Genomic DNA, 24,470 nt, shown 5'->3' with positions numbered 1-24,470 from the left:
GAACCGGCGTGTCCTCTGAGGCTTTCCCAGCCTGAGAGGGACTGGACCGAGCTGGGCAGGGAGGGGCTGGTCGTGGAGGGCTGGACAGGCGCCATCTGTCCTCCAGGCCAGGACTGGTGTCCCAGGAGAAATTCAAGGCGACTGGAAATTCAAGGGCCGGGGGAGTGGAAGCCCATGGGGAAAGCGGGACCCCTCACGGGCACCAGTGAGGACCCAGCGGAAACGGGAGAGCGGAAGTGGCGCCCTTGGGGGCCCAGCCCTGCTACCCCGGGAGGGGCGGGAGGGGCGGGACGCGCGAGGCAGTTTAGGGAGCGACCTTCCTTGAACTGACAATGGTGAAAATAATAGGAGGAACTCACTGAAGTTACTGGATAGGCGACTTCCCTCTAAAGAGCAAGACCAGCGTCCGGGAGCCAGGGAATGCCTTCCGGGGACTTCCCTTCCATGGCTGGTGGTTTTCCCGGGAACACACTAGCCCCTTACCCCTTCCATGGCTGGGGGTCTGTGCCCTCGGGGACCGGACCTGCCCTTCGGAGGTCCCGCGGGGCTGTGCCGGCCTCCATGCACCTCCCCCCGGGGTGCTCTGGGGTGTGTGCAGCTTGGAGTTTGGTGAAAGCGAAAGGGCAACAAGGCAGGGCCTGGCATTTCAGCGTGCCCGCGGCCCTGTCCTTAGAGGCGAGCCCGCTCCCGCCGGGGGCCGCCACTCCCGTCCACACACCCAGGTACCACGTCCCTCCCCGGAGGCCCCTACCTCGGCCACCACAGACCGCGCGCTCTCGCCGGAGTCCCGGGCGGATGGACAAACGGACGAACTCGGCGGGGAAGTGAAACTGCGGTGGGGGCGGGGCCCTGGGAGGGGCGGGGCGGAAACCAGGAAACCAAGTTTATCTTTCCACTCAGCAGGCGCAGAACGGGAGGGGAGGAGCAGGAGGAAGGTCCCGTCTTTTGCAGCCGGGAGCGAAGGGGACAGTCAAGTGCCGCAATGAACAACCTTGTGCCCCGGCACGGAGCGTCTCAAGTCAGGAGCTGCACAGTTCACGGGCTCTGGCCGGAGATCTTTCTGCTTTTGCCACCAGCCCCCTGGGGACCCATCCGCCTCTGGACGGATGTGGGGTTGTTGGGTTTTGTTTTTTTTTGCTTTTTTTAGGTCGCTTTTTCTTTCACAGCTACTGTGAGCGGGGGCGGGGGGGGGGTGAGAAAAGGCTGGTGATGGTCGTGTCCCCTCTGTCCTGTGGCCGGGTCTCGTTTTCCTCTCAGGGTCGGTCTGCAGGATTCAGATACTGAGTAGCAGAGCCACAGATGAGGACAGCACATGGCCACTCACCACCCAGCTGGGGCCTGGGAGCCACGTGACACCCCAGGGCCGGTGCCCCCTGGGGAAAACACCGTGGGGTCCACACTTAGCCTCCGCAGTTTACAGTAAGAGCAAAAGGCCTGTCCCACCCAATCTAGACTTACTACTAAATGGGGAGAGGGGAGCACATTACCACCTCAAAACAAGACCTTGCCGCAAATGGAGCCGCAGGGACACACACGATCGGTGCACGGCAAAGGTGTGCTTAGGCAATACACACGTGCATGGTTCAGGGTTCCAGGTTGTGGACGCAGGCGGAAGGAAGGCCGGGGGTCAAGGCCCAGCCTCAGTCCCGCTGGCCCAGCCGCTCAGGCTGGAGGCAGAAGTGGGGACCGGGCTCCTGTCTTCCCGCCCCAAACGGAGCCGCAGGTCAGCCCTGAGCCCTGTGGGTGCTCGCAGCGCTGCCAGTCAGCCGCCCAGGCTCCTTACGCGCTGGCGCGTCCTGCCGCGGCAGACCCAGCCCCCGGTCAGGACACCCCGGCTCCTGAGGCAGCCAGCACACAGACGGGGCGGGGTGCAGGGGAGGAATGAGCCCCGGAGTCCCTGGTCCAGCGAGGACGCCTTTCCTCTGTCAGCACTTTCTGCTGTTGAGCGATCCAGCGAGATTTTCTTGGGGAGGGGTTCAGGAGTCCCCGTTATCCACGGCTTCACTTCCCACTGTTTCACCTGAGGCCAATCCCAGTCCAAAAGTCTGAAACGGAAAATTCCAGAAATAAGCAATTCATCCGTTTTGAATTGCCTGCTGCTTGTGAGCAGAGGAGGAAGCGGAGCCGTCCGGCTCCGTCTCGCCCCAGAAGTGAACCAGCCTGGGGACCGCGTCTGCGGCTGGGCACACTCCCTGCCCCTCCGTCACAGCGTCACTGCGACCAGATCCACTACCAGGTATGGAGCTGCTTGTGTCCCGGGAACCCTCGTGTTTTTAAATTACAGTCGACAGCCAGTATTATTCTATATTAGTTTCAGGTGCGCGGCATATTGGTTAGACAATCACGTTATTTACAGTGTAAACTCTAGTGCCCAGACGGCACCAGGCCTGTTGTTGACTGCGCTCCCTTTGCTTCACTCCCCTGGGACTATTTTGTAACTTCCAATTCGTATTTCTTAATCCCTTCGCTTTTTTTACCCAATAAAAGAAAATGAACTCTTACCATTTGTGAGAACATCGCCAGACCCAGACTGTATCACGCTCAGTGAAATAAGTCAGACAGAGAGATACAAATACCATAGGATTTCACTTGTATGTTGAGTCTAAAGCACAAAATAAACAAACAAGTAATTCTTAGTTTCCTTCATAACGTCCCCGGGGTGTGAGAGCGGTGACGCGGGCAGGCGGTCGGAACGTGCCAAAGAGAAGCCAGGACGCGCTTCCTTTGGTGAAAAGGTGGCCGTTCTCTGTGTCATAAGGGAAGGAAAAAATTGCTAAGATCTGCATAGGCTAAGAATGAATTTTTTATTCGTGAAATGATGAAAAAGAAAAAAGAAATTCATGCTCGCTTGCCTGTCGTTCCCCAAACCGCAGCAACTCTGGCCTCGTGTGTTAGGTGCTTAGTTAAGAGGGAAAAGGTGTTAATTTGTGAGTAAAAGGCGAGAAAACCCACTCCATCGGCAGCAATGAGTGGCACCAGAAAGCAGGGAGCTGCTTCAAGGACTTCAGCGAGGGACTCCCCGACACCAGCGACACCACGCCCTTCGCTGCAAGGGAGAGACGGTCATGCAGACTCACGGGTAGGTCTGAACTGAAAAATATGAACATTACTGGGCGCGGAGAAAGAGCGAGCCCGTTTATACGAGTGTAACTTCTGTTACAGTGTGCTGTTATAATTGTTCTATTTTAATATTAGCTACTGTGGTTAATCTCTTCCTGCACCTAATTTATAAACTTAACTTCATCATGGGCCTGTATATCAGGAAAAACCTCATCTGTACAGGGTTTGGCATCACCCGTGGTCTCAGGCACCCACTGGGGGGTCTCGGGCTGCATCCGCCATGAGCACGGCAGGGACTGTTACATTGTCTTTTTTAATTCTGAAATTTTCATCTGCTCCTCTTTATATCTTCTTTTTCTTTGCTAGACATTCTATCTTTTCAGTCATTTCAAGATTATTTGCAAGTGTTTGTTGGAGCCTTTTTAAAAGAGCTGCTTTAAGTCTTGCTGGAAAGTTTGAGCATCCAAGTCATCTGAGTCCATTTTGGCATCTGTCGATGACCTTTTCCTTTTGAGATGTTGCCGCTTCCCCCGTTCTTCACAGGCCCGTACTTCTGGCTTGTGCCCTCGTCATTCAAATAACATTTCATGAGACCTGGGGTCTTCTCTAAATACTATTGGGAATATTGCTACTTTTTCCTTAGCAAACATGCGGCCCCGTTCGATCCCAGGTGTGGTAACATTCCCCCGGTTTTCTGCGGGTCACCTCAGTCTCCAGGACTTTCCAGATTTCTCTCGCGTGTGTGGCCCCCGCCCCCGGTCAGCCGGGGTCCACGGCGTCGTGTGTCCACAGCTCACGTCTGCACTCTGGGGCGTGCGTTCGACGGCGGACCGCGCCGCAGGCCGGGGGCGCGGCCACACCCTTCCGCGCGGCCGGGGGCCGCTGTCCCCGGCGCCTCCCCGACAGGCACTTTCCATCTCGGGGCTCTTTTCTGAGACGCCCTTCAGCCAGAAAGCTGGGACTCTATTTACTCTGTTGCATTCTTCCCGTGGCGACAGAGAGAAAAAAGAAATGGGCTTTGACTGCACCACTTTGAGACCACAGCTCCGCCGACTGAGATGAAGTTTCACCTCACGGAGACTTATGGCTGCGGCGTTGCCTGGAGACGGGGGTGGGAGAGGACCCAGAGAGGAAGAAGTGCGTGGGGCCACCCCCTCCCCTGCTTCCGCCCCAGGCCTGGAGCCAGGCCCAGAGGCATCTTCCGGGCCTGCCTTGGTGGCCCGGTGCCCACTGGGGGAGGAGCCCGGGTCTCGCAAATAGCTGTCTCTCTCTCTCTCTCAAATCAATATTTTAAAAAAATTTTTAAAGAAACAAAATTCCAAGCCAGGGAACAGCGGGGAATCTGGGTGAGGGGTCAGCAAGAGCAGGCCACGAAGCCACTTACGTAACACCCAGGAGCATGACCTTCGGCTGCGGGTCCGGCACTTCGTCAGCACAGGCGTCTGGACACACGCAGCGCGCCAGGCCCCCGGGAAATGGCAAACCGTTTTTCTGAAGTGTCGATTTCACACAGCAGTTGGGGAACATGTTGTTTGTTTTTATCCCATTCAGTCATATACACAATGTGCATGAATTTTAAAAAGAAAAACCTAGAGATCTGAGGAGGAGCCTGTGTACATGCCAGAACTACTCTGTAGTTACAGATAATCTAGTCGGGGAAAGAAGTGACCGGGGTTTGTTCAAACGTCATAAGCAGGCGCGGGCTTGATCAGGTTTATACCTTTAGAAGCACAGCCTCCGCGGGTGGTCTGGTTGGAGGATTGAACGCGAGGACATGCCTCTGCGAACACACCCCTAAGCAGAAACTCCAGAACGGAACTAGGTTTCTGTCCCCAAGCAGTGGGCCGCGGCGGCCCTGCAGCGTGGGGACTAAGTCGAGCTGAACCGCAGAGCTCATGTCACCGGGCACCGGAAAGCACCGCGCATCTGGCTGCAAAGTGGCATGGAAGCAGAACGACAGTGGTAAATGAAGGTCGTGCCGGCCCGAGATCCCCAGTCCTCGAGCAGGCACCAAACGTTGCCCTCCGTCCCCAGAGAAGAATTTCCAAGGGGATCCGCGGACGAGAACACAAGGTATTTCTACGAGGCTTGGGGCTCTGGGTGGGCCTCTAGCTCTGACGCGCCAGGCACCACAGGGAAGGGACCAGGGCCAGTTTCCATTCTAGCCCCAGCCCTGGGGGTCAGACCCTGAACGGCAGGAAGAGGCAAAGAAGGCCCACCCCAAGGTCAAGTGCAGCTTCCGCTAGAATTTTAAGATACTCTTAAAGTTTACCACGCAAAGGTAACATTTTCTCCACAAAAGGAACAACTTTGCATCCGCACAGCAGGTGGGACGATGGAGAAGAGCCTCAACCGGAAGCCAGAGCCCAGAAGAGGCACGGGCCGCCCCTGTCTGCTCTGCCCAGGACGTGCAGTGCGCTCGGGAGTTGAAAAATCGATGTCTTTGTTGATTCCAAAAAAAGCTCAGCAGTTATCTCTTCAAATATTTCTACTCTGCTCTCTGGATCGGGCTGCTGGAGGGACAGACAGAACCCTCTGTCTACAACCTCTGACTCTTAAGAGCGTTTTCAGGTACGGTTTTCTTTGTCTTTCTGTTCTGCGTGCTGAGAAAATTCCTCGACGTGTTCCTCCGCTGCCCTAAGACAGCCCTTCTTGAATGTATTGTGCATGTGAATTGCTCGCGGTGCTAATGGTCTCAGTGGGCTGGGGGGGCCGGAGGTCTCACATGTCTGTGTGTGTGTCTGTATGTATACATGTATACATACATGTATGTGCATGTCTACAAATGCACGCAAGATAAATGTGCATTTACACACACACAATTCTATGTGAATAGGTTAAATGTGTTGGGTTTTTGTTTAGTTCTATAGGTTTGTTTGTTTTTTTAACCAACTTACCAGTTCCCCAGCCATTGCTAGAGAACAATAAAAAACCGTGCTTTCCGTTCCTGACTGGTTACCTCTGCTATTGCGAAAAGCAATTGGGGTTTTTTTTCATGCTTCTCACACCCCTGGTCAGTTCACCAAACTCCCTTCGCACAGTGTGTGCTTTACCCGCTCTCCTGCTGAACAGCCCTCATCCCCACGCAAGGCTCTGCTCCTCTGGGAAGGTCTCTCCCCACGGCACCCCATCCTTCCCACCACCGGTGAGGACAGGCCACAGCCCCGCTTCCCGCGGACGCCTCCCTCTGGCACCCCCATCGTGGCGGGGGCCTCATTGAGCTGTTTGCTGCCGCCACTTTCCGATCTCTGGGTGCCGTCCGCTCTGTGGACTCTGCACTCGGGGAGTCAGGGGTCAGGTCTGAGGCAAACGGCTGTTCTCTGAAGCTAGCGCCCCATCTGGGACACAGTAAATTCTCAACAACAACAACAACAACAACAACAAGAGTGGAATTGAACTACTCTGACTGGAAAGAGCTGTTAAGACCAGCCCAGAGAGACCTAATTTTTTAAAGAATCTCTGACCTTTTGGGCTACATTCCGCTCGGTATTTATGTTACAGACGTGCGTTCTCTCAGTGCATAGCTCACTGAGTTGTAAGCATCATGACGGGCCCGAGGCGCTCGGACCGGCCCCAGGAATGGCAGCTCCCGGTGGCGTGTGACCCCGGCCCCCCATCCACCCGCTCAGCAGACTCGTGTGTGTGGAGCACACACACAAGGCCAGATCCCGCGCTCAGAGCCACGGGCACAGCGACTCTCAGGCCACGGGGGGGCCTGCAGGGGCGCGCAGAATCCAGGCGCAGAGTTGTGCTCGTTACACGAACGTCACCCGCTGAAGAACAGAGAGGGCGTGACTCTCCCTGCCGCCCACGGCGCCCTTCTGGGGGTCCACCCTTGGCTCCTTCTCCTACCAGGGCCCCTGCGTGGTCATGCTGCGCCTTCCTGCAAACTAGAAAGTGCCACACCTTCTGGGCGGACGAGGCAAAGATCGTCCTCCGTTGTCCTCTTTTTAGCTACTGTCCTTGGCTGATCAGGCGCGTGGGACTTTCTGATAAGTAATAACCAGGGTTTACATGTGGAGCAAGGAAGGCGATGTAGCTTCAAGTCTCCCCGCTTACTCGCTCCTCAAAAGGGGAGGGTGTGGGCCCCACGCCCTGACCCGGGGAACCTGGTGCAGGGGCAAGTGACCTATGGGACTATGTTAAGGACTTTGAGATGGGAAGACTGTGCTGGACTTCCTGAGGGAGCCCAATATAATTACAGGGATAAGGAGCGGGGCAGGAGGCTCACAGCGCAAGGAAAGGGCTGAGGGTAACCAAAGGGGCCGCGAGCCCAGGAGAGCAGGCACCTCGGGGCTAGAGGGGGCCGGGCATCTCCACTCGCACCTCCAGGGAGGGCGTGGGCTGCCAGCACCTTCGCCCGTAGCCGCTGACCTGCAGAACTGCAAAAACGTGTAAAGCCAGTAAGTCCGCGCTCATTTATCACAGCAGCAACAGAGACTAATGCAGAGGAACCGAGAAGCTAAACGAAGGTGCTGGGTGGGGCGTGGCGGGACTGACCGGGACTGGGAAACTCCGCCAGGGCAGTTTGAAGTGAATAAAGCCGGAAGGGCCGGCTGGCCGGCCGGGCTTTACAAGGATCGAGAGTCGAGGTGGGAAAGCCCAGCAGCAACCACAGTCCACACTTTAAGAGTCGCAAATTGGACGCAAGTTCAGGAATCAAGTGTCCAGCGGAGGCGGGGTTCGGTGGGGGGAAGCCTCCTGGGGAGAGAGTACAGTTGCCCAAGTGCCCGTTTCCTAGGAGAGACACGCTGGCTGCACGGAGCCTTCTGAGGGGGTTTCTCACTGGGGGAGACCCCCTGCAGTCAGCACGGGCACCCCATTTAATTTGCCAACGACCCCATGAGTCCAGCATCATAGCCCTCTGTGCCGATGGGGATACCCGTCCAAAGAGGCTACGTGACTGGTCCCAGGGCCGCTGGGAACGCGAGGACGCGAAGGTGGCCTGGCCTCGCCAGCCCGCAGCTCACCACCCTGCAGGAGAGCCCCGTCGCCCTTTCCGGCTGTGCGCACAGCTCAGAGCAGACGGATGTGGAGCCATCTTCCGAGCCACGCACTCCAGACACGAGCCCGTGAGAGGGAGGTTAAATATTAAGCCGCAGAGCCCGGCTCGGCCCTCCAACCCGTTGCTGCCTGCCTGCCACGTGGCCCTTGTTTGCCTTTGCGAAACTACAGGAGCCTTTGAAAGGGGAGAAGGACGGACAGCACCTCGAGGCGGCCTCGGCGCGAGGGCCCGGGGACGGGTTTCATGGTGAAGGGTCGTGGCTCTCTCCTCTCTGGGTCGGACGATAACTGCGAATGGACCTGAGATCGTCAGCGGGAGGGGGCGGGTCCAGGGAAGGAGCCCGGACGGCAGCCTAAGGACCCCCGCCTGGGAATGGTTTCTGGGTCCGACATGAAGTCTTTCTAAAAAGAGGTAATCGATTCACTCAAGACCCTCGAGCAGGGCTTGGGGGCCAACAGTGCCAGGGACACTGGGGACCACGGTGGCTGCCCTGAGGGTTCTGGGTGGCCCCTGGGACACCGTGCCGCAGTGGGCAGACTGTGGATTAAAACACAGGATCTGAGCTACCGAGGCTCGGGATTGGGGAACGTGACTGCGACAGAAGAGTCTTCAGATGTCTCGGTGGGTTTGGAGTTGTCTCTCAAGCAAAGGAGAACGCGCGCCAAGCTGTGCGTAGCAGTGCAGGCCAGGGGACGGGGTGCATGTAGAAGGCGCCTGGCAGGGGCGCCGGCAGGAGGCACCCAGCAGACGGCACAGCGGGGCTCGCCCGGGGCCGGGGTGGCGGGGCCGAGGCGGTCCCAGGAGGGGGTCCCTGAGGAGCTGGTCTGTGGGCGCCCACGGGCAGCGCCCCGCTGCACCTTCTGTTTGGCACAGCCCTGCCTTCTAGGATCACCCATGGCGCGCGCTGAGGGCCCTTTGTTCCGTGTTTAAATTCATAAACGAAACCATAGGGGGCATAAACAAGCCGCCGAAAGAGCCACCGATCTCCTGAGAGGCAGGCAGGCCCACTAACATGGACAACGTCCCATCTTCCCGCATTCTCTGGTGTTTGAGTCACGTGCGTCCCTTCCTCCTCCCTTGCGTGGGTTCCAGTCCACAGGAACCCAATTTTAAAAGTTGAACACCAATGTAATGACCAGAAGCCTTTTGATGGAACTCTGTTTGCCGTAAGCCTCTATTTTGTGCTCCGAGAGAAGCCAACACTGTGACTATTGTCACTGTGGCTGTTACTGTCAGTCACATTTCACATGTAAGACGGGAGGAGGCAGGCCGCGCGCCTCTGCTTCCCCGTCCCCGCAGTCCTAGGCAGGGCACCCCCCCGCCCCCGTTTTTCCTGTAAACAGGTAAAGCCTGGGAGCTTACGGAACCTGCTCTGGTTTTCTCTGACCTCGTTCCCAGAATAGCAGAGACCGGGCCCTTTGAAGTGCAGGCTCGGGCTCTTTCAACCCCATTGATGTTTACTCTGCATGGACCAGGGACTCACTCACAAGGGTGACAGACCGGGGACTCACTCACAGGGGTGACGCAAGGCAGGCTGACTCCTGGGGGGCCCAAGGGCAAGAGAAAGACCGTAATAGAAAAATCATGTGTGCGAGGCCACAGGGAGGAGAACGAATCTTATTTGTGCACAAACGGTATGTCTAGATTATGAATTTCACATCAAATGCAACTCTTTATCGCATCAAAAGACTTTTCTAATAAGGAATTTTCCTTTACCTTAATTTCACTCCCATTTTTTCCCTGTCCTCTCACAGCCGTGGCTGCGGGGTCCTCTGTGTTCCGCAAGCGTCCCTGCGGGGCAGGTGTCCCTGCGGAGCGGGCCGTCCGGGGCCACGTTTGCCGCGGGCAAGCCTCGCCCCGCTGTGTGCGCGCGCCTCAGTCAGGGCGGCACGCAGACCCCACAAGTTCGCCCTTCTCCGATTATTCTGGGAAAACCTGCTGCCTCGCAGAAAGACCCTGGTTTGGATGGTCGGGGATGTCCGCCCACTTACTGTACTGGTCTCATCCAAAGGAAACGGAATCAACAAGCCAAATTAGCCGCGGCGACAGAATTCAAAGGGGCGTTTGACACCATAAAAGCGAAAGCGAGGGCGGCAGCCGATGGGAGGGGAAAGGGAGCAGATGGGATGGCGTGTGATGCAATTTCGCTAACCAAGAAAGCAAGAAAGAGGAGTTGCCATTTTAACTTTTTTCAGAATTCAAAAAGCTCAGCTTGAAAGTAGTTTCATCGTGAAATTTCCTCCTACACTGAAACAGTTTAAAATGCTGTCCCTTCCTGTGTAGAATACCTCAGAGTGAAGCTACCTATGGGCTCACAACACGCCTGTGCTGCAAGCGCGCACACGGAGCAGAAGCCATGGTGGCAGGGGAGCCAGGCCGGGCGCTGGGAGGCCCGTGCAGGCTCAGTCGGCGCTGCAGCCCCGGGCGCTTGTCTGAGCTGGTGCCCAGCAGCCTTCCCGTGGGCGGAGTGAGCGCTGGCCGGAGACCTGCTGAGTCCCTTCAGCTGCCAAGCTCGGCGTGCAGATGTGCAGAGGGCGGTGGGAAAGCTTTACAAAGTGCACGTTTCTGTGGCTGCAGGCCCAGGCCGAGAGCTGCCTTCCGCCACGTCTGCGACCTAACAGAACAAGGGACGTGAAAACGGTCTGAGTCCAGGTCCGCCAGGCGTCTTTCCAGTTGCTCAGCCAGGATCCCGGTGCAAGGGGTGGGCTGACCAGCTTCCCCTGGGGCCTGGAGGACCAAGCGCCTTCCAGGCAAGACCAGCGCCAAGCTCCCTGGTTCCGGCCTGGTCTCGTTAGCGAGTGGGCATCTGTTTGGGTTCATCGGAATCAAAACACAAAACTTCAAAGCTTGAGTGGGGAGATCTTACTCCCCGGATTCCAGACACACACGGCAAGCGGGAATCTATGCTGACCATGGTAACGAAGCCTAATTACTGTTCTTCCAAGGCACTCAGCCGCTTCGGAGTATGTGTACGACTAAGTGTGCAAAAAGAACACTTGGTAAATGCAGAAAATCATGAAGCATGATGTGGCCACTGCGCGAGTCTGGGTCTCCCCGGGGATGGATGTTCATGTGGAAACACAGGCTCAGCGCCTGCGTGGCACACAAGGGCAGAGTCATCTCCATATGCTACCGAGAGCATTATTTTAATAAAGCCCATAATGACCATCTGTGAATATGGACTCACAGACCTTATTGTCAGGTTCACGTCTCTCTAATGTTACGTGGCGACAGCTAATACTGCAAACAGGATTTGGGGGCAAAATGCTTCACCTGTGCCCTTCCTTACACCTCTTCTCTCGAAGGCTGTAGGCTATCAACTCCCCTCTGGGCATGGGTGGGTCTTGTTAAATTTATGTGCAATAACTTTAATAAGCACAGAAAGTGACCCGCGCGCTGTGCTCTGCATTGTTTTTCTCCCATAGATCAAGGCCTGTCGTGGTGACAGAGATTCGGGGCTGAGGGAACCTCTGCCTCCACGCGCGGTGACACTTCCCAGAGGAGCCACATGGACGAGAAACCGTCCCCCAGGAAAGGTACAGCCGCCTGCCTTGTCTGCAGCTGCCTGGCGGAGGAGCAGAGGCGGCGCCGGGACTCATTCCAGTCCCTGCTCCCCGGCAGGGGGTCGGCCCCGCCCCCGCCCCACCACCTGCTGCTCCGGCCTTGGAGCCCTGCTGAGTCACCCATCAGAAACCAAGCCAGCGACCAGTGAACCCTGGGACGGGGGAAGGGATGACCCCAGGCTGCGCTGCAGTCCCCGCTGGGTAGGGAGCTCTGCCCCTGAGCTTGGGAGGCTCCAGTCCGCAGGAAGTGATTCTTTTGTATCCATCCCTGAGCCAGCTGGCCGGTCAAGGGGTTTCTTTCATCATACTTTCATCTCTTTCCTCATAGTTTCTCGCCTGCTTCTCCTTAGTCCAAGTTCTCCAAATATACAAATTCTCTCTCTCTCTCTCTCCCCGCCAACCCCCTAAATTCACAGGGAAACCTTCAATAGCGGCCCCTTGTTCCACGTCATGAGACTTAAAAAAAATAACATTGCTCTTGTAACATACTGAATGCTCCTCCAGCACCTTGTCACCGACAAACTCGGTGGAGATGGTTCTCCACGTTAATTTTCTGAAAAAGCTGAACACATGCGAAGGCAAGTCCAGGTGAACGTTACACTAGATTTAGTGGAAGTGCTCAGTTCCGCTCCGTCCTCAGAAACTTTAAAAGAAGGTCCTGGGTGTTTGATTAGCTCCATTCAAAGGCAGCTGCCTAGTATAAACTGCCAACATTTTTGGTCAACGGGTAGGCACACCGGACGGGACCCCGGGCCTGCCACTGGGAGAAGTGTTCCGTGTCCCGCTCTGCCATCTCCCCTGGGGTCACTCCATGTGACATAATGCCTTCACTGAGCCATTCCTGTGTTTATCGTCTGCTTCCCTTTGTTGTTTCACTCGATTATAAGGCCCGAGATTCACCGGCCTGACGCCAACTGCAGACGGGGACTCAGGAGGGCGGCGGTCTCGGGCACCGGGGCGGGCGCAGGACTGCCGCGCTCTCAGTGGGAGGCGCAGCTCATCTGGCCTCCCTGCGCCCTCCCGCCCTCCCCCAGGCCCGCACCTCTGCTCCTTGCGCTGCGGCCTGGCCGTGGTCATGCACCTGTCGAACTTCGCCATGATCACGCAGCGCGTGAGTCTGAGCATCGCCGTCATCGCTATGGTCAACGGCACTCAGCAGCCGGCTGCAGCCAACGCCTCTGCGGACGGGCCTCGGGCGGACGCGCTCAAGGACGCGGGCAGGGCCCGCCAGGAGCTCGGCGCAGAGGTGAGCACCAGGGGGAGGCCCCGGTCGGGAGGGTGGGGTGGTCGCCAGGGGGAGGGGGGACCCTGACGGCCGTTCCGTGGACGGAGAAGTGTGAATGTTCGATAACAAACTTTTCGGAACTGAAATTATCTTTCTCTGAGCCCTGGATGAACTCTATGATAAAAAATAATCTGTCACTGAGGTCCTTATAATTACAAGATGGAGGAATACAGGCAAAAAAATGTGAAAGCTTCTAAAAAGGAACAAATTGCGGTGCGTCCTCCAGGAAAATGTAGGCCCGTCTAAGCGCATCCTTCCGCCCGACTCCGCGTGGGGCCGCACCTTTGTGTGTCTTCCGGTCGCTTTACGCTCTAAATTGCACTGACAGATGGTGACGCCGAGGGCTCTGTGCCAAGCTCTGCGGCTGAGTCTGTCCTGTGGAAAACCAGCGACACTTCCGCATTTGCCCCTCAGCTGAATGGGCCGGTTTTGCCATGCACTTAAAATATTTTCCAGCGTTACTTTCTGTGGTCCTTTGAATTCTCCTCTGCACTAGCTGTAACGTCTTGCCACCCTCGTATTTCATGAGCTCGTTCCCCGGGCCCAGCTTATTCACGACCCCCTCCCTCCCAGTCATCCCACTCCGCCCCCCGGGGCTCGAGAATCGGGAGGCCTGCCCGTTGCCCGAGTCGCGCTGCGCTCCTTGGAGCGCGGACCACTTCTCAGCACGGTCCCCTGCGCCACAGGAAAGTCCACTTCTGATCCTTTGGTCGCACTTCAAACGCTGGAAGCCTGCTTTTCTGTGTCCTTCAATGGGAGTAAATTTTCCCTTTTTTAAAAAAATACAAACCGTAGTCATTCTTCAAAGGATAGTTCAAATACTGCTGCCTTCCTGGGACCGTCCCAAACAAAGTGTCCTTCCCTCCTCTCCAAGTCCCTGTGCCACTGAAATTCATCCTCCAACGGGAATTCTGACACAGATCACAGAGCCTGCGTTATTTAAGTGGATGAAATATATTTCACACCTTTTGGCTCTTTCCTTCAATTTATAACGTGATGACTTCTTATGTAGTGGGCTACCCAAACAGCATGTGACCTTGTTAATACATAAAACCAGTGTTAGGAAGTCCGCCCTGCAAGACAGAGGATCGCTCCTAAACCTGATTGTAGGCACTGATTTCCACGAGAGCTCAGGAAAGCTGCGGCTCCCTCCCTCTTTGAAATGAGAGTCAACATGTCACCTGACTTTGACCAGATGCAAAATAGTTGAAGGAGGCTCCCTCGCAGATGAACCCTCCCTCTGTCTGCTCTCCATTTTCATCTCCCTACCATCTGTGGGCAGAATCGTTCCTTTGTCTGTTTTCTCTTTCACTTCCTCTGCTGTTTCTCCCTGGGAAAGGAGTGAATTCGGGGTCTAATGGGGTAAATGGAAAAGGTGGAGTATTTCCGCTGGATAAAAAGTAGAGAAAAACCGACGTTGACATTTTGCTGCAGGGCCCTGCCCCACCCCAGCAGCTCTGGCTGGGGCACGGGCTTTCTCAGCAAAGACTCCCTTCCCCCCAGACCTCCGAGTACGTGTGGAGCCCTGCGACCCAGGGCGTCATCTTCAGCTCCATCAGCTACGGGATCATCGTGACGCTGATCCCGAGCGGGTACCTGGCGGGGATATTCGGAGCGAAGCAGATGCTGGGTGCCGGCTTGCTCATCTCCTCCCTGCTCACCCTCCTCACGCCGTGGGCCGCCGACCTCGGAGTGGCTTTGCTGATCGTGGTTCGCACAGTCCAGGGCATGGCCCAGGTACCCAGGTGCTTTCTCCCAGCGGCGGGGACAGCTTCCCGCATCCCACGCGCGACCCAAGGGCTTCACGATTCTCATTTCAGGGAATGGCCTGGACGGGTCAGTTTACCATTTGGGCGAAGTGGGCGCCCCCGCTGGAGCGGAGCAAGCTCACCAGCATCGCGGGGTCAGGTAGGGATTCCTCCGCGGGCCGCAGCCATGCCCTGCCCTTCACCCTCCCACGTCGCCCCTGTGACACGTGGGACGGTTTGGGGGAGAGGGATAAAGGGCGTCCCCCAAATTCAACAACACGGTTACATAGCAGACAAGGAAGATCCATCTGAGCTGGAAGTCACGGAGGCTCGGAGAGGCCCTTGTGACTGGCAAAGCATCGCGGGGGCAGCCAGTGTAGAGCTTGGAGCAACTGTGTAAGTGGGAAAAGATCAAGTAACAGTATAAACACCCTTTAGCAATGACACAGAAGTGAGAATTCAGGTTGGAATTCAGAGCAGAAAGGAGAGAAAGGCTGGAAGGCAGAATTTAAACATCTCAGGAGGGGGCTCGAGCAAACCCTCACAGCCCTCCCGTGTGCACTGTGCGTACTGTGTCTGACTTCCCTTCACAAAGGAAGGAGTGGCAGTAAGCAGAGCGTGAGTAGCCCCACAGCCACCGGCAAAAGGCGGCAGGAGGTAGGACCACAGTCTGAGCCCCTGCCGTGGGCTCCCTCCTTCCACCCCAACACACAGTGCGCCCTGTCACCACGCTGGACAAAGTGCAGCATCTCACTAAGAAGGGACGCTTCCTCCCTGCCGTGCCCGCCTGACGCCCTGAGGGCGCGCCCTTGGAGGCCAGAACCCGGCTGCCTTCCAGCCTCCCCAGGCTCATTGTAGTTTATTACATTTATATTCTTCATCCTCTCTTCCGTTCACATTGAGACCCACTGGCAGGATCATAAAATCAGTTAGGTGGTCAAAACCAGTATTTAGAAATGGAAGAGAATGGAAGAGAATAGCAGAGAATAGAATAGGCGCCCCCTGCCGACTTTGACTCCAAGGCGGCCCTCGGGTGCAGAGTCAGGCCCCTCAGTGTGTGTGTGTCCCGCTGCTCTGCCCGCTCTGCCAGCTGCCTCTCCTCCAGCCGCCTCCGCCCACCAAGCCACGCTCCCTCCCCAGAGCCCAGCTGGCCCTGTCTGCTCCCCTGCCGCTCAATGTTCAGCCTGTTCCTCTCCTGCCAGCGCCAGCGCAGAGGCAGATGGTCCTCCTGCTGGCCGGGTCACAGGCAGCTCCGGGAGGCTGCCAAGGGCCCGCCCCATCACGCCCCATCACGCCCCAGTGCGCGCAGGCAACCCGCAGCGCTCAGCGCTCAGCTTCCGGAGCTCTGCTGGGTTTCCTGAAAAGCCCTGTGCCTCCAGCTTCCAGTACCAAATGCCAGCCACCCTCCGGCTTAGCTGTGCAAACAATTCCCAAGCCCGCCATCGCTGTTCTCCCCCTGTTTGCTTTCAGAGAGCATTGTAGTTTATTACACTTATAATTTGCATCCTCTCTTCACATTGGGACCCATTGGCAGGATCATAAAGTCAGTTAGGTGGTCAAAGCCAGTATTTAGAAATGGATGGAATGGAATGGAATGGAACAGAATGGAATGGGCGTGTATTGCGCATGGTAAGGCTAAGTTCTGAGTCTTGAGACTTGTTCGAGGGGTGCGTGCGTGTCGTTTTGTGTTTGTGTGTGTATTGCGTCGCTGTGTAAAATGCGTTTCTTACCACAGGTCTATGTAAATCACGCTCAGACTCCAGGATCTGTACTCGGGCCAGTGAACTTTGTTCCCTCTTTTCTCTCCAACTGGCCTGGCCCCACCTTGGGAGCAGGGCCTGTAACTTAGTTGTGAGCCTTTCCTTGTCTGTCCCCAACATGCTGCCTTTCCAGTGCGTCCCCAACACTGGACCGGAACATAGCTGGTTAGGAGGAAACACAGGCGGGTGTGGATTCGGTCCGGCCGCTGTCAGGGAGCCGCTGAAGTGTTGGGGGCTCGTTGTTGTTGTTACTGTTACTGTTATTAGTTCTCATTTCCTTTGCATGACTTTATTGGGGAGATCTGAGGGGTAAGACTCTCGTCACCCAGCAATCACACGTCTGCCACCTCCCTGTCGGGACGCTGTCCAGGGAGAGAGGCACCTGGGTCTCAGCCTTCGCGACGTTCATAGGTGTTTTTCTCCCTCCTCTCTTCAGGGGCAGCGTTTGGGTCCTTCATCATCCTCTGTGTGGGGGGACTAATCTCACAGGCCTTGGGCTGGCCTTTCATCTTCTACATCTTTGGTGAGTCACCTTCCCTCCCGATGTGTCCCTGTCCCAAGCGTTCAGCCACACTCTTCCCGCATGACAGCAAGGGTCCTCTGTCAAACGGAAGGCGACGAAGACTGTGAGGGCTGGTAGCTCTCTCGCTCTAGTCTGGCCAGGCACGGCGTGTCGCCGGCTTTGGAGAAACCGAGGACGGCTCTGTAAAGTCTCCACCGCCGTCTGCCGTGCCGGGCCTCCTACACGTGGCGGAGACACAGCGCTGGTGCCTACACCGTCAGAGCGGCCTCGTATTTCAGGACGATTCTTCTTTCTGCCAGATGCCCTTCGCCTGTTCTCCACGGGGGGGATCTGGTGAACCCCCATGTGAACGCACCTTCCTGTGGGACTTCCGGGACTGGTCCTGTCGGTCAGCCGCCCTGCCCTCGGTGCGCCTCTTCTCACCAGGCCGTGCTGGTGTCTGGTTATCTATTTCAACTTCTTTGTCTCCACTAGACTGTGAAATGCTCCGGTCACGGAATCCGTTCCGTAACATAGACCATCATAGCTCCTGACTTACCTGTTACAAATAAAAGAGTGGATGGATCCAGTCATTAGGGGGAATTTAAAGAACACGAGTCCCCGCAATCTTTTAACATAGAACCTTCTTCCAATGACCAGTCTCAGCAATGACTCGAGTTTCTCTTCTGTTGTTACAACCGAATGGTGTCATTGAATGTGGTTCGGGCCCGGACGGCTCTCTCATTAACGATGCTGATCCCAGGTCTCTTGGGTCCAAGGATGCAAATCGAGGACCATCAAGAAGTATTTCTTCCGGAAACCCGTTGCCAGTGTGCTGTTTGGCACACATGCACGGTCTTTTGCAAATGTGTTAGAGGCTGCTCCTCGCCACGCAGATTTTATGCAGGCCACTCCGTGTGCGTTGGATGGCACTCTTCCTCAGTCCTGACTATTCGGGTCATCCAAAACGAGACAGTAAGGTGTGAGTTAACATCTGCCGCTGATGGCACGTGGCACTGTGAGCGCCGAGTCCTCGGAGGGATTAGTCCACTGGGCCACGGGACACTCGCTCGCGCTCCTGCTGTCTCCAGAGGGCTCAAGGCTGACCGCCGAGCCTCTGTTTCAGAGACGGTGCTGGGAGAGCTTTAGTTAAAAGGAGATTCGTAGAAGAATCGACATAAAGAAGTGGGCACTTGAGGTCCTCGAGATGGAGTGACCGTGAACTGGGTGTGTTGGGGGGGGGGCACGTCAGAGGGAACCCCCCCAGTTCACAAAGCTGCCTGCAGACTAACAGGGTCCCGGCTTCCAGGCGGCATCGGCTGTGTGTGCTGTCTCCTGTGGTTCACGGTGATTTACGATGACCCCGTGCGGCACCCGTGCATCAGCGTCAGGGAGAAGGATCACATCGTGTCCTCGCTGGCTCAGCAGGTACCGGGGTCCCCTCTGCCTAGGGCCACACAGAGGCCGCAGGGTGGTGCGGGGCTCCCGGAAGGGGCCCCTCTGGCCTGTTCAAAGCCCCCCCGCCCCCACGCTGATTGGCTACTTCCTTTCAGCCCACTTCCTGTCGACGGTCTGTGCCCGTAAAGGCCATGGTCCGCTGCCTGCCACTGTGGGCCATTTTCATGGGGTTTTTCAGCCATTTCTGGCTCTGCACCATCATCATCACGTACCTGCCGACGTACATTCATTCTGTGCTGCATGTCAACATCAGAGAGGTGAGTGCGCTTCACCACCACGTGAAATGATCGTGGCCGTGGGAGAAGTATTTCCATCCCTTCCCGTTCCATTCTGGCCTTGTCTGCAACCATTAACCCTCACAGCGGCCTTAGGAGAGGCGCCGTAAAGGTCCCCATGCAGGGTGCAGCAGCAAGACAGACAACGGGGCAGCTGGCCTGGGCAGTGTGGCTGCTCGGGGAAGAGCGGCTGCAGAGTGTGATCCTAGCCGCTGCGCTGCACGGCCGCACTCGAGTCCTAATCCCTCAGGTTCCCATAGGACTGAGCATCACTGTCTCCGGAGACAGCGTGAGGCGGTGCGCCCCCCGCCCCCGACGGCGATGCTCACCCCCTCACCACAGCTCGGACCACCGGGCGCCAGGCTGGCGGTGGCCCGTGACATCGGTGCCCTGTGCCCCTCGGTCCTCACCGGATCCGTGTCTTCCCTCCAGAGCGGCGTCTTATCCTCTCTGCCCTTTGTCGCTGCCTCGACGTGCACGATACTGGGGGGTCAGCTGGCCGATTTCCTTCTGTCCAGGAAACTCCTCAGATTGGTCACCGTACGAAAACTCTTCTCATCCCTGGGTGAGGACAGGCGCGTGGGCTCAGGGACAGCCCCCTTTCTGCGCATGGTCTGAGCGGGTCCTGACGTGGTTCCTTCCTGTCCAGGGCTGCTCCTCCCGTCCCTCTGTGCCGTGGCCCTGCCCTTCGTGGCTTCCAGCCACACGGCCACCATAGCTTTGCTGATACTAATTCCTGGGACCAGCAACCTGTGTGACGCGGGGTTCATCGTCAACAGCTTGGACATCGCCCCCAGGTAACGTCCCCGCCTGCTAGTTCCCTGCCTCCCGGCCCTCGCGTTGACGACATTTAAAATACAGTGGCAGAATAGTGACAAATGACTAGAAATGTGAGCATGAGGCCATAAGCTGAGGCGTTTTTAGACCAAGAGCGCCCCCAGCCTCCGCAGCAGAGCCGGAGCTGCTGTTCAGGGAAAGGCCCCCGGGTACTGGGAGCCTCCCCTCCCACCAGCGTACACGCTCACCGACAGCTGGACCCTCAGGGGACACGGCGGTTTCTCGCGTGGCCGCACACGCGGTCCTCACAGCCACACAAGGCGGCTGTCCCCGCACCCAAGCAGCAGGGGGGCAAATGCTGAGGCTCAGGAGGTCAGGCGACACGCCCAGCACCACCCAAAGACAGAGCCAGGATTGAAGCCCAGGCAGCTTGTCCCGAGTCTGGGCTCTGTCCACCCCACCAACTGCTGCAGGGCGCCTGGGCGCCCGAAGGGTGGAGCAGCCCCCAGTGGCTGACTCGGCAGCAGGCGGTGTCCGGGTGGCGCTCGGGACGCTGCCCTGGGTGTCTTAGTTCACGGAGACGCAGCGCCAGGCAGCACAGCTTCGCCGTGGGAGCGGGAGTGCGTCCAAGCTGAGCTGCGGAAAAGCTGTCTTCCTAAGAAGGACGCGGCTGCCTGCAAACCCGCCCGGCGTCGTCTCCGCAGGTACGCCAGCTTCCTCATGGGCGTCGCGCGGGGGTTCGGGCTCGTCGCGGGGATCATCTCCTCCACCGCCACCGGCTTCCTCATCAGCCAGGTGGGGCCCACTTACTGACCAGGTGCCAGCAGCAGGTATTGTTTCGGGCACAGGGACGCACAGTGTCCGAGGGGACCAGCAAGCACCGACAATGAGGTATTTTCATGAATGCTGAGGTCCCAAATCCACAAAACCAGGGTAGGTTAGTTTATTTCACTTTAAAGAAAAATCCATCCCAACCCAGAACCCAGTGTGCATTTGGGAGTCGTTTTGTTTCCAAGGCTCGCGGAACCTCCTCTGATAGCCTGAGGTAGGCGGTCACCGCATGTTGGCCCCTCCGTTCCCTGCGGTCAGCGCTGCCGCGCACCAGTCGGAGGGTCTGGAGGGCCGGCGGGGACGGCACTGCTGAGACTGGCAATTCCGCTCTTTGTCCCCAGGATTCGGTGTCCGGGTGGAGGAATGTCTTCTTCCTGTCTGCCGCCATCAACGTGTGCGGGCTGCTTTTTTACCTCGCGTTCGGGCGGGCGGACATCCAGGACTGGGCCAAAGACAGGAGCCTCGCCGGCCTCTGAGGACGCGGAGCGCAAGCAGACGGGGACCGGCCGGCAACCTCTCCGCCCCCTCTCACTTCGATCTCCCTCTGTATTCTCCGCCACCGACTCAGCAGTTCCCGACTCTGGGGTGCGTGTGGAGTTTTCCGGGGAGCCTCGCACATGCACCCGGGGGCCCCGCCAGGGGCCCCCAAGTGCGCGGTCTGGGCCAGCACCCAGGCACCGCTGACTTCGACACTCCCCGGAGTTCCTCGCGCTCAGCCAGGGCTGGCAGCTGCAGGACAGGCTCGAAACGCCAGTTCCTGCTGCCTTTGAGCTTCCCTCTTTGGAAAGTACCAGGCGAATAAAAATCTACGTGAAACTAATCACTGAGAAGAACTTCCACGGGATGATTACGGACACAGCGAGGACCGCCTGAGAGCCGCAGCCGTGTTACCGAGCTCCGCACGGGGCGGGGTTCGAAATCTGTAATCCGAAGAATTAACATTTTTATTATTTTTATATACTGTGAAACTTGGATGTTTATTTATATGGTTAAATTCTATTAAAGCTCGCATGCTAAAATTAAATAGACCGTTTTTAAATTATTTGGGTTAGGATTATTTCCATCAGGCAAAACAGGGATCTCCGTGTCCTGGTGAAATTCCAGGAGATGAACCACCAGGGGGAGAGGGTACGGCGGGGCTCCCTGGGCATCGGGGAGAGAAGGCGGAATCGGAGCTTGTGCCCTGAGCAGTGTGCAGGCCGTGGGGGTACTTCCCAAGGTGGGCGCGTACTGAGCTCCGGAGGGAGGTGGCAGAGGCGCGGGCACAGGAGATGACCATCGGCACGGGGAGGACACCGAAGGCCTGTGGGGCAAGACGGAGGAGGCGAATCACACACCAGAGAGGTCCGCTTCAAGGTCGAAAGTGGCCATTGGAACTCCCTGTTTTCCTAAGGTCCTCATGGGCACCACGACCCCCCGCAGGCGTTGGTCCGTCCTGGCTCCCGGGTTGCCTGCCCGCGCCGAGGGGCTCCGGGCGCGCTCGCCGCTGCCCCAGGCAGGCGAGAAGCTCCCAGCGCCCTGAGACGTCTGGGGCAACCGCAGGGGAGGACCTGGGCTCACCCAGCCAGCGGAGAGGAGCTCCTGTCGGCCTCCTGGCTGAGGCACCCTTCCCTGTGCCTGGGCTTCCCTCCACCCCTGACGCTTTGTTTTCCACCAGGAGATGTGGCGCCGAGTGTGTCACTGCTGCTGGCTCAGCGCTTCCCGGGTCACTGCCCCGCTGCCCTTGGGAAGGATTGCCCAGCATCCGCCACCCTCCCCCTCCTCACGCTTTGATCTCAGTGTTGTCATTTCTCTTCCCTGCCCCCCTTGCTGGCCTCCTGTTCCCAGACTTGTGTCTTCTTGCCTGTCCTCGTCCCACGTGTCCTGAGGACCTGCCGCCGGAATGCACCAAACCCCAGGACTTGGCACAAGCCACCACATACACCCCGTCCCTCCCCCATTCCCCAGCCAGCAGTCTCCCATGTCCCTCCTGCAAGATACGTGCCTTCCCACCTGGAAACTCTTGTGCAAACCCACCCTGACCCCCCCCCCCCGCCCTCCCAGGGGCCTTTAAAAACACTCCCAGGCGGAGGCAGTCGCCCTGCCCAGTCCTGGCCCCCTTCTGTAAAGTCCTGCGCCTTTTCCTGCTCCACCTGAATGGCACCTTCTAGGGGGCGGTGACCATCTTTCCTTTTCAGTCTCAGCAAAGGGCCGGACACAAAGCGCACATGCGGAACAGCACTGTGAATGGTGAACACAACGGAAAACAACGGCGAAGCCCCCTGTGCTCCCGAAGTTTGGTGACAGAGAAAAAGCAGCATCTCAAAGTACTCGCCTTGAATTTTATCTGCACTGGGATTGCCAATCAAATTTTTTTTAAAAAAGTGGAATAAAAAAGAACCAACAGAGAAATAAATACATATGATTGAAAATATTTGTTGTGTTAGATTGATGGCTACTGGGCAGTTTTTCCTGTTTCTCAAATTTATTTGAAATAGCGATAAGAAGAAAAATAGGCACATTAATGTATTTTTTTAAATGCAACATGCAATACTTTTTGTTAAAAAGAAAAGATATTTTTAAAATTGCTGGAGGGATACGAGGAAACGTTACACTGGCTTCTCTCAAGAGGGACGAGAGACGACGTAAGTGCGGTCTCTCGGGCGGGAGCTTCACCCGCCTCCAGCCGCTGAGAACGCCCTCACACCGACCCCCGTTTGCCATGGGCTCGCCTGGCGCCCTTCCACAGCGGGAGCGCCGATGGTCCACCACGAGTGACAGTCGCGAGGCCACAAAACCTGTGCTAAATCTGCAGACAAAACAACATAAGCAATAACAGACAAAAGGAAGTAACAACACACTCTCAAAACTAGACACGCATAAGAAGTGAATAAACAACACACACTTAGTCATTGGAATTAAAAAAAAAAGAAAGAAAGAAAAAAGAAAAAAGTGCTCACACGTGAGGTAAGCAGCAGATCGGAGCTGCCGGCTTTGTGGTGGGAGGGCCTGGTGGGACGGTGCAGGGCGCAGCCGTGGCTCAAGCAGCCCAGCTCTCCCGACCCCGCGTCCACCCGCACGAGCCGCAGAGGGCGCGCCTGCGCATCCTCGCCTCCCACCTACGCGAAGGTTTATAATTCCATCTCGTTACCATCGACACTGTTCGCGTGACTCACTTCTACCAATGCATGCTGAGCCAACAGGACAAGTACTGCTTTTAGCCAGAAACTTCCCCTATTTTCTCTCTGCCCTCTGCCATCAGACTGGCCGTGTCCGCGGCGGGAGCTGCTCTGCCCTCCTGGGCCCCGTGTGAAGAGGCAGGGGGACAGCAGCTGAACTCGTCACTGAATGCATCGTGGAGGTAACCAGAGACCCGCCTCTGTGCTCAGCCAGGGACGAGCAACAGAAGGCAAAATCACAGAGACAGTTTCCAGTACAAGCTGGATGACCAGCTGGACTCCCTTTGTCACGGGGCTGGTGACACCGAGCAGGAGCCTGACTCGACCCTGGAGCAGGAAGGGCCTGCCGGAATCAGGGCGAGGGCCAGGCATTCAGAGCCGACGTGATGCGGCGCATGGGCTCCACGAGGCGACCGTGGCACCCGGGCAAGTCTCCCGTTTCAGGGCTAAGGTTCCCCCGATGGGACAGCTTCGCAGCTGCCCCCGACTCACCTGCGTCACTACCGGGCGCCATGGGGTTTGGGACAGAGTGCCCGCCTGAGGGCCCGGCCTGCTCTCACAACGAGGAACAGCAGGCTGTGGGCAACGCAACGTGGGCACCGGAGGCAGGAAACGCCGCCCGGACCCCGAGCCCACGCCCGCCGCGCGCTCCCCGGCCTGTCCGCAGCCTGCAGGGGTGATGATACCAAGGGAGACGCGGGCACTCAGTCCTCTAAGGATTCTCATCGCCAAAACACAGCCACTTGAAAAGCAACCTTTTTCTGAAGGAAAACATCTAGACTTTTTAAGAAGGTGGGTATTTAAGAAGTCTCAGTCAAGGATATAGTGCTGCCTATATTCAAGTGTTTAAAAGTTGATTGTAGACATGAAGCAAAGTTGAAATTTTTCCACGCACAGAGACATCTTGAGTCTGTTTCTACCAAGAAGCACGCAAGAACCAACCACGCATGAACACCTCAAAGGGAAGTTAAAAATTAAATTGGGAGACCACGTTACATGATGGGACTTGTGCCGGGAGCCGACCTAGCCCTGCTCTCTGACAAGGTCA

At 57.0% G+C, this 24,470-nt stretch overlaps 1 protein-coding gene across 2 annotated transcripts; it reads left to right on the top strand.

Moving 5' to 3' along the window:
• The first annotated feature begins 5,559 nt into the window (after positions 1 to 5,559).
• On the top strand, positions 5,560 to 21,269 carry LOC129063939 (sodium-dependent phosphate transport protein 3-like). 2 transcript variants are annotated; one of them, XM_054565058.1, is made up of 12 exons: positions 5,560 to 5,631; positions 11,491 to 11,601; positions 12,663 to 12,874; positions 14,417 to 14,650; positions 14,734 to 14,821; positions 16,858 to 16,944; positions 18,233 to 18,351; positions 18,477 to 18,638; positions 19,089 to 19,221; positions 19,306 to 19,453; positions 20,138 to 20,228; positions 20,606 to 21,269. In XM_054565058.1, the coding sequence occupies exons 2-12, from the start codon at positions 11,574 to 11,576 to the stop codon at positions 20,738 to 20,740; spliced, it is 1,437 nt and encodes a 478-aa protein (XP_054421033.1). In that variant the 5' UTR covers positions 5,560 to 5,631; positions 11,491 to 11,573; the 3' UTR covers positions 20,741 to 21,269. The 2 variants fall into 2 exon arrangements, with proteins under 2 accessions (XP_054421033.1, XP_054421032.1); XM_054565057.1 differs by lacking the exon at positions 5,560 to 5,631 and adding an exon at positions 8,256 to 8,476.
• The last annotated feature ends 3,201 nt before the right edge of the window (positions 21,270 to 24,470 follow it).

This window comes from Pteronotus mesoamericanus, unplaced genomic scaffold (assembly GCF_021234165.1).
Source record: "Pteronotus mesoamericanus isolate MK-2021 breed Mesoamerican mustached bat unplaced genomic scaffold, CSHL_Meso_final scaffold_99, whole genome shotgun sequence".
Lineage (NCBI taxonomy): Eukaryota > Metazoa > Chordata > Mammalia > Chiroptera > Mormoopidae > Pteronotus > Pteronotus mesoamericanus.
This window is presented reverse-complemented; position numbering and strand designations above follow the sequence as displayed.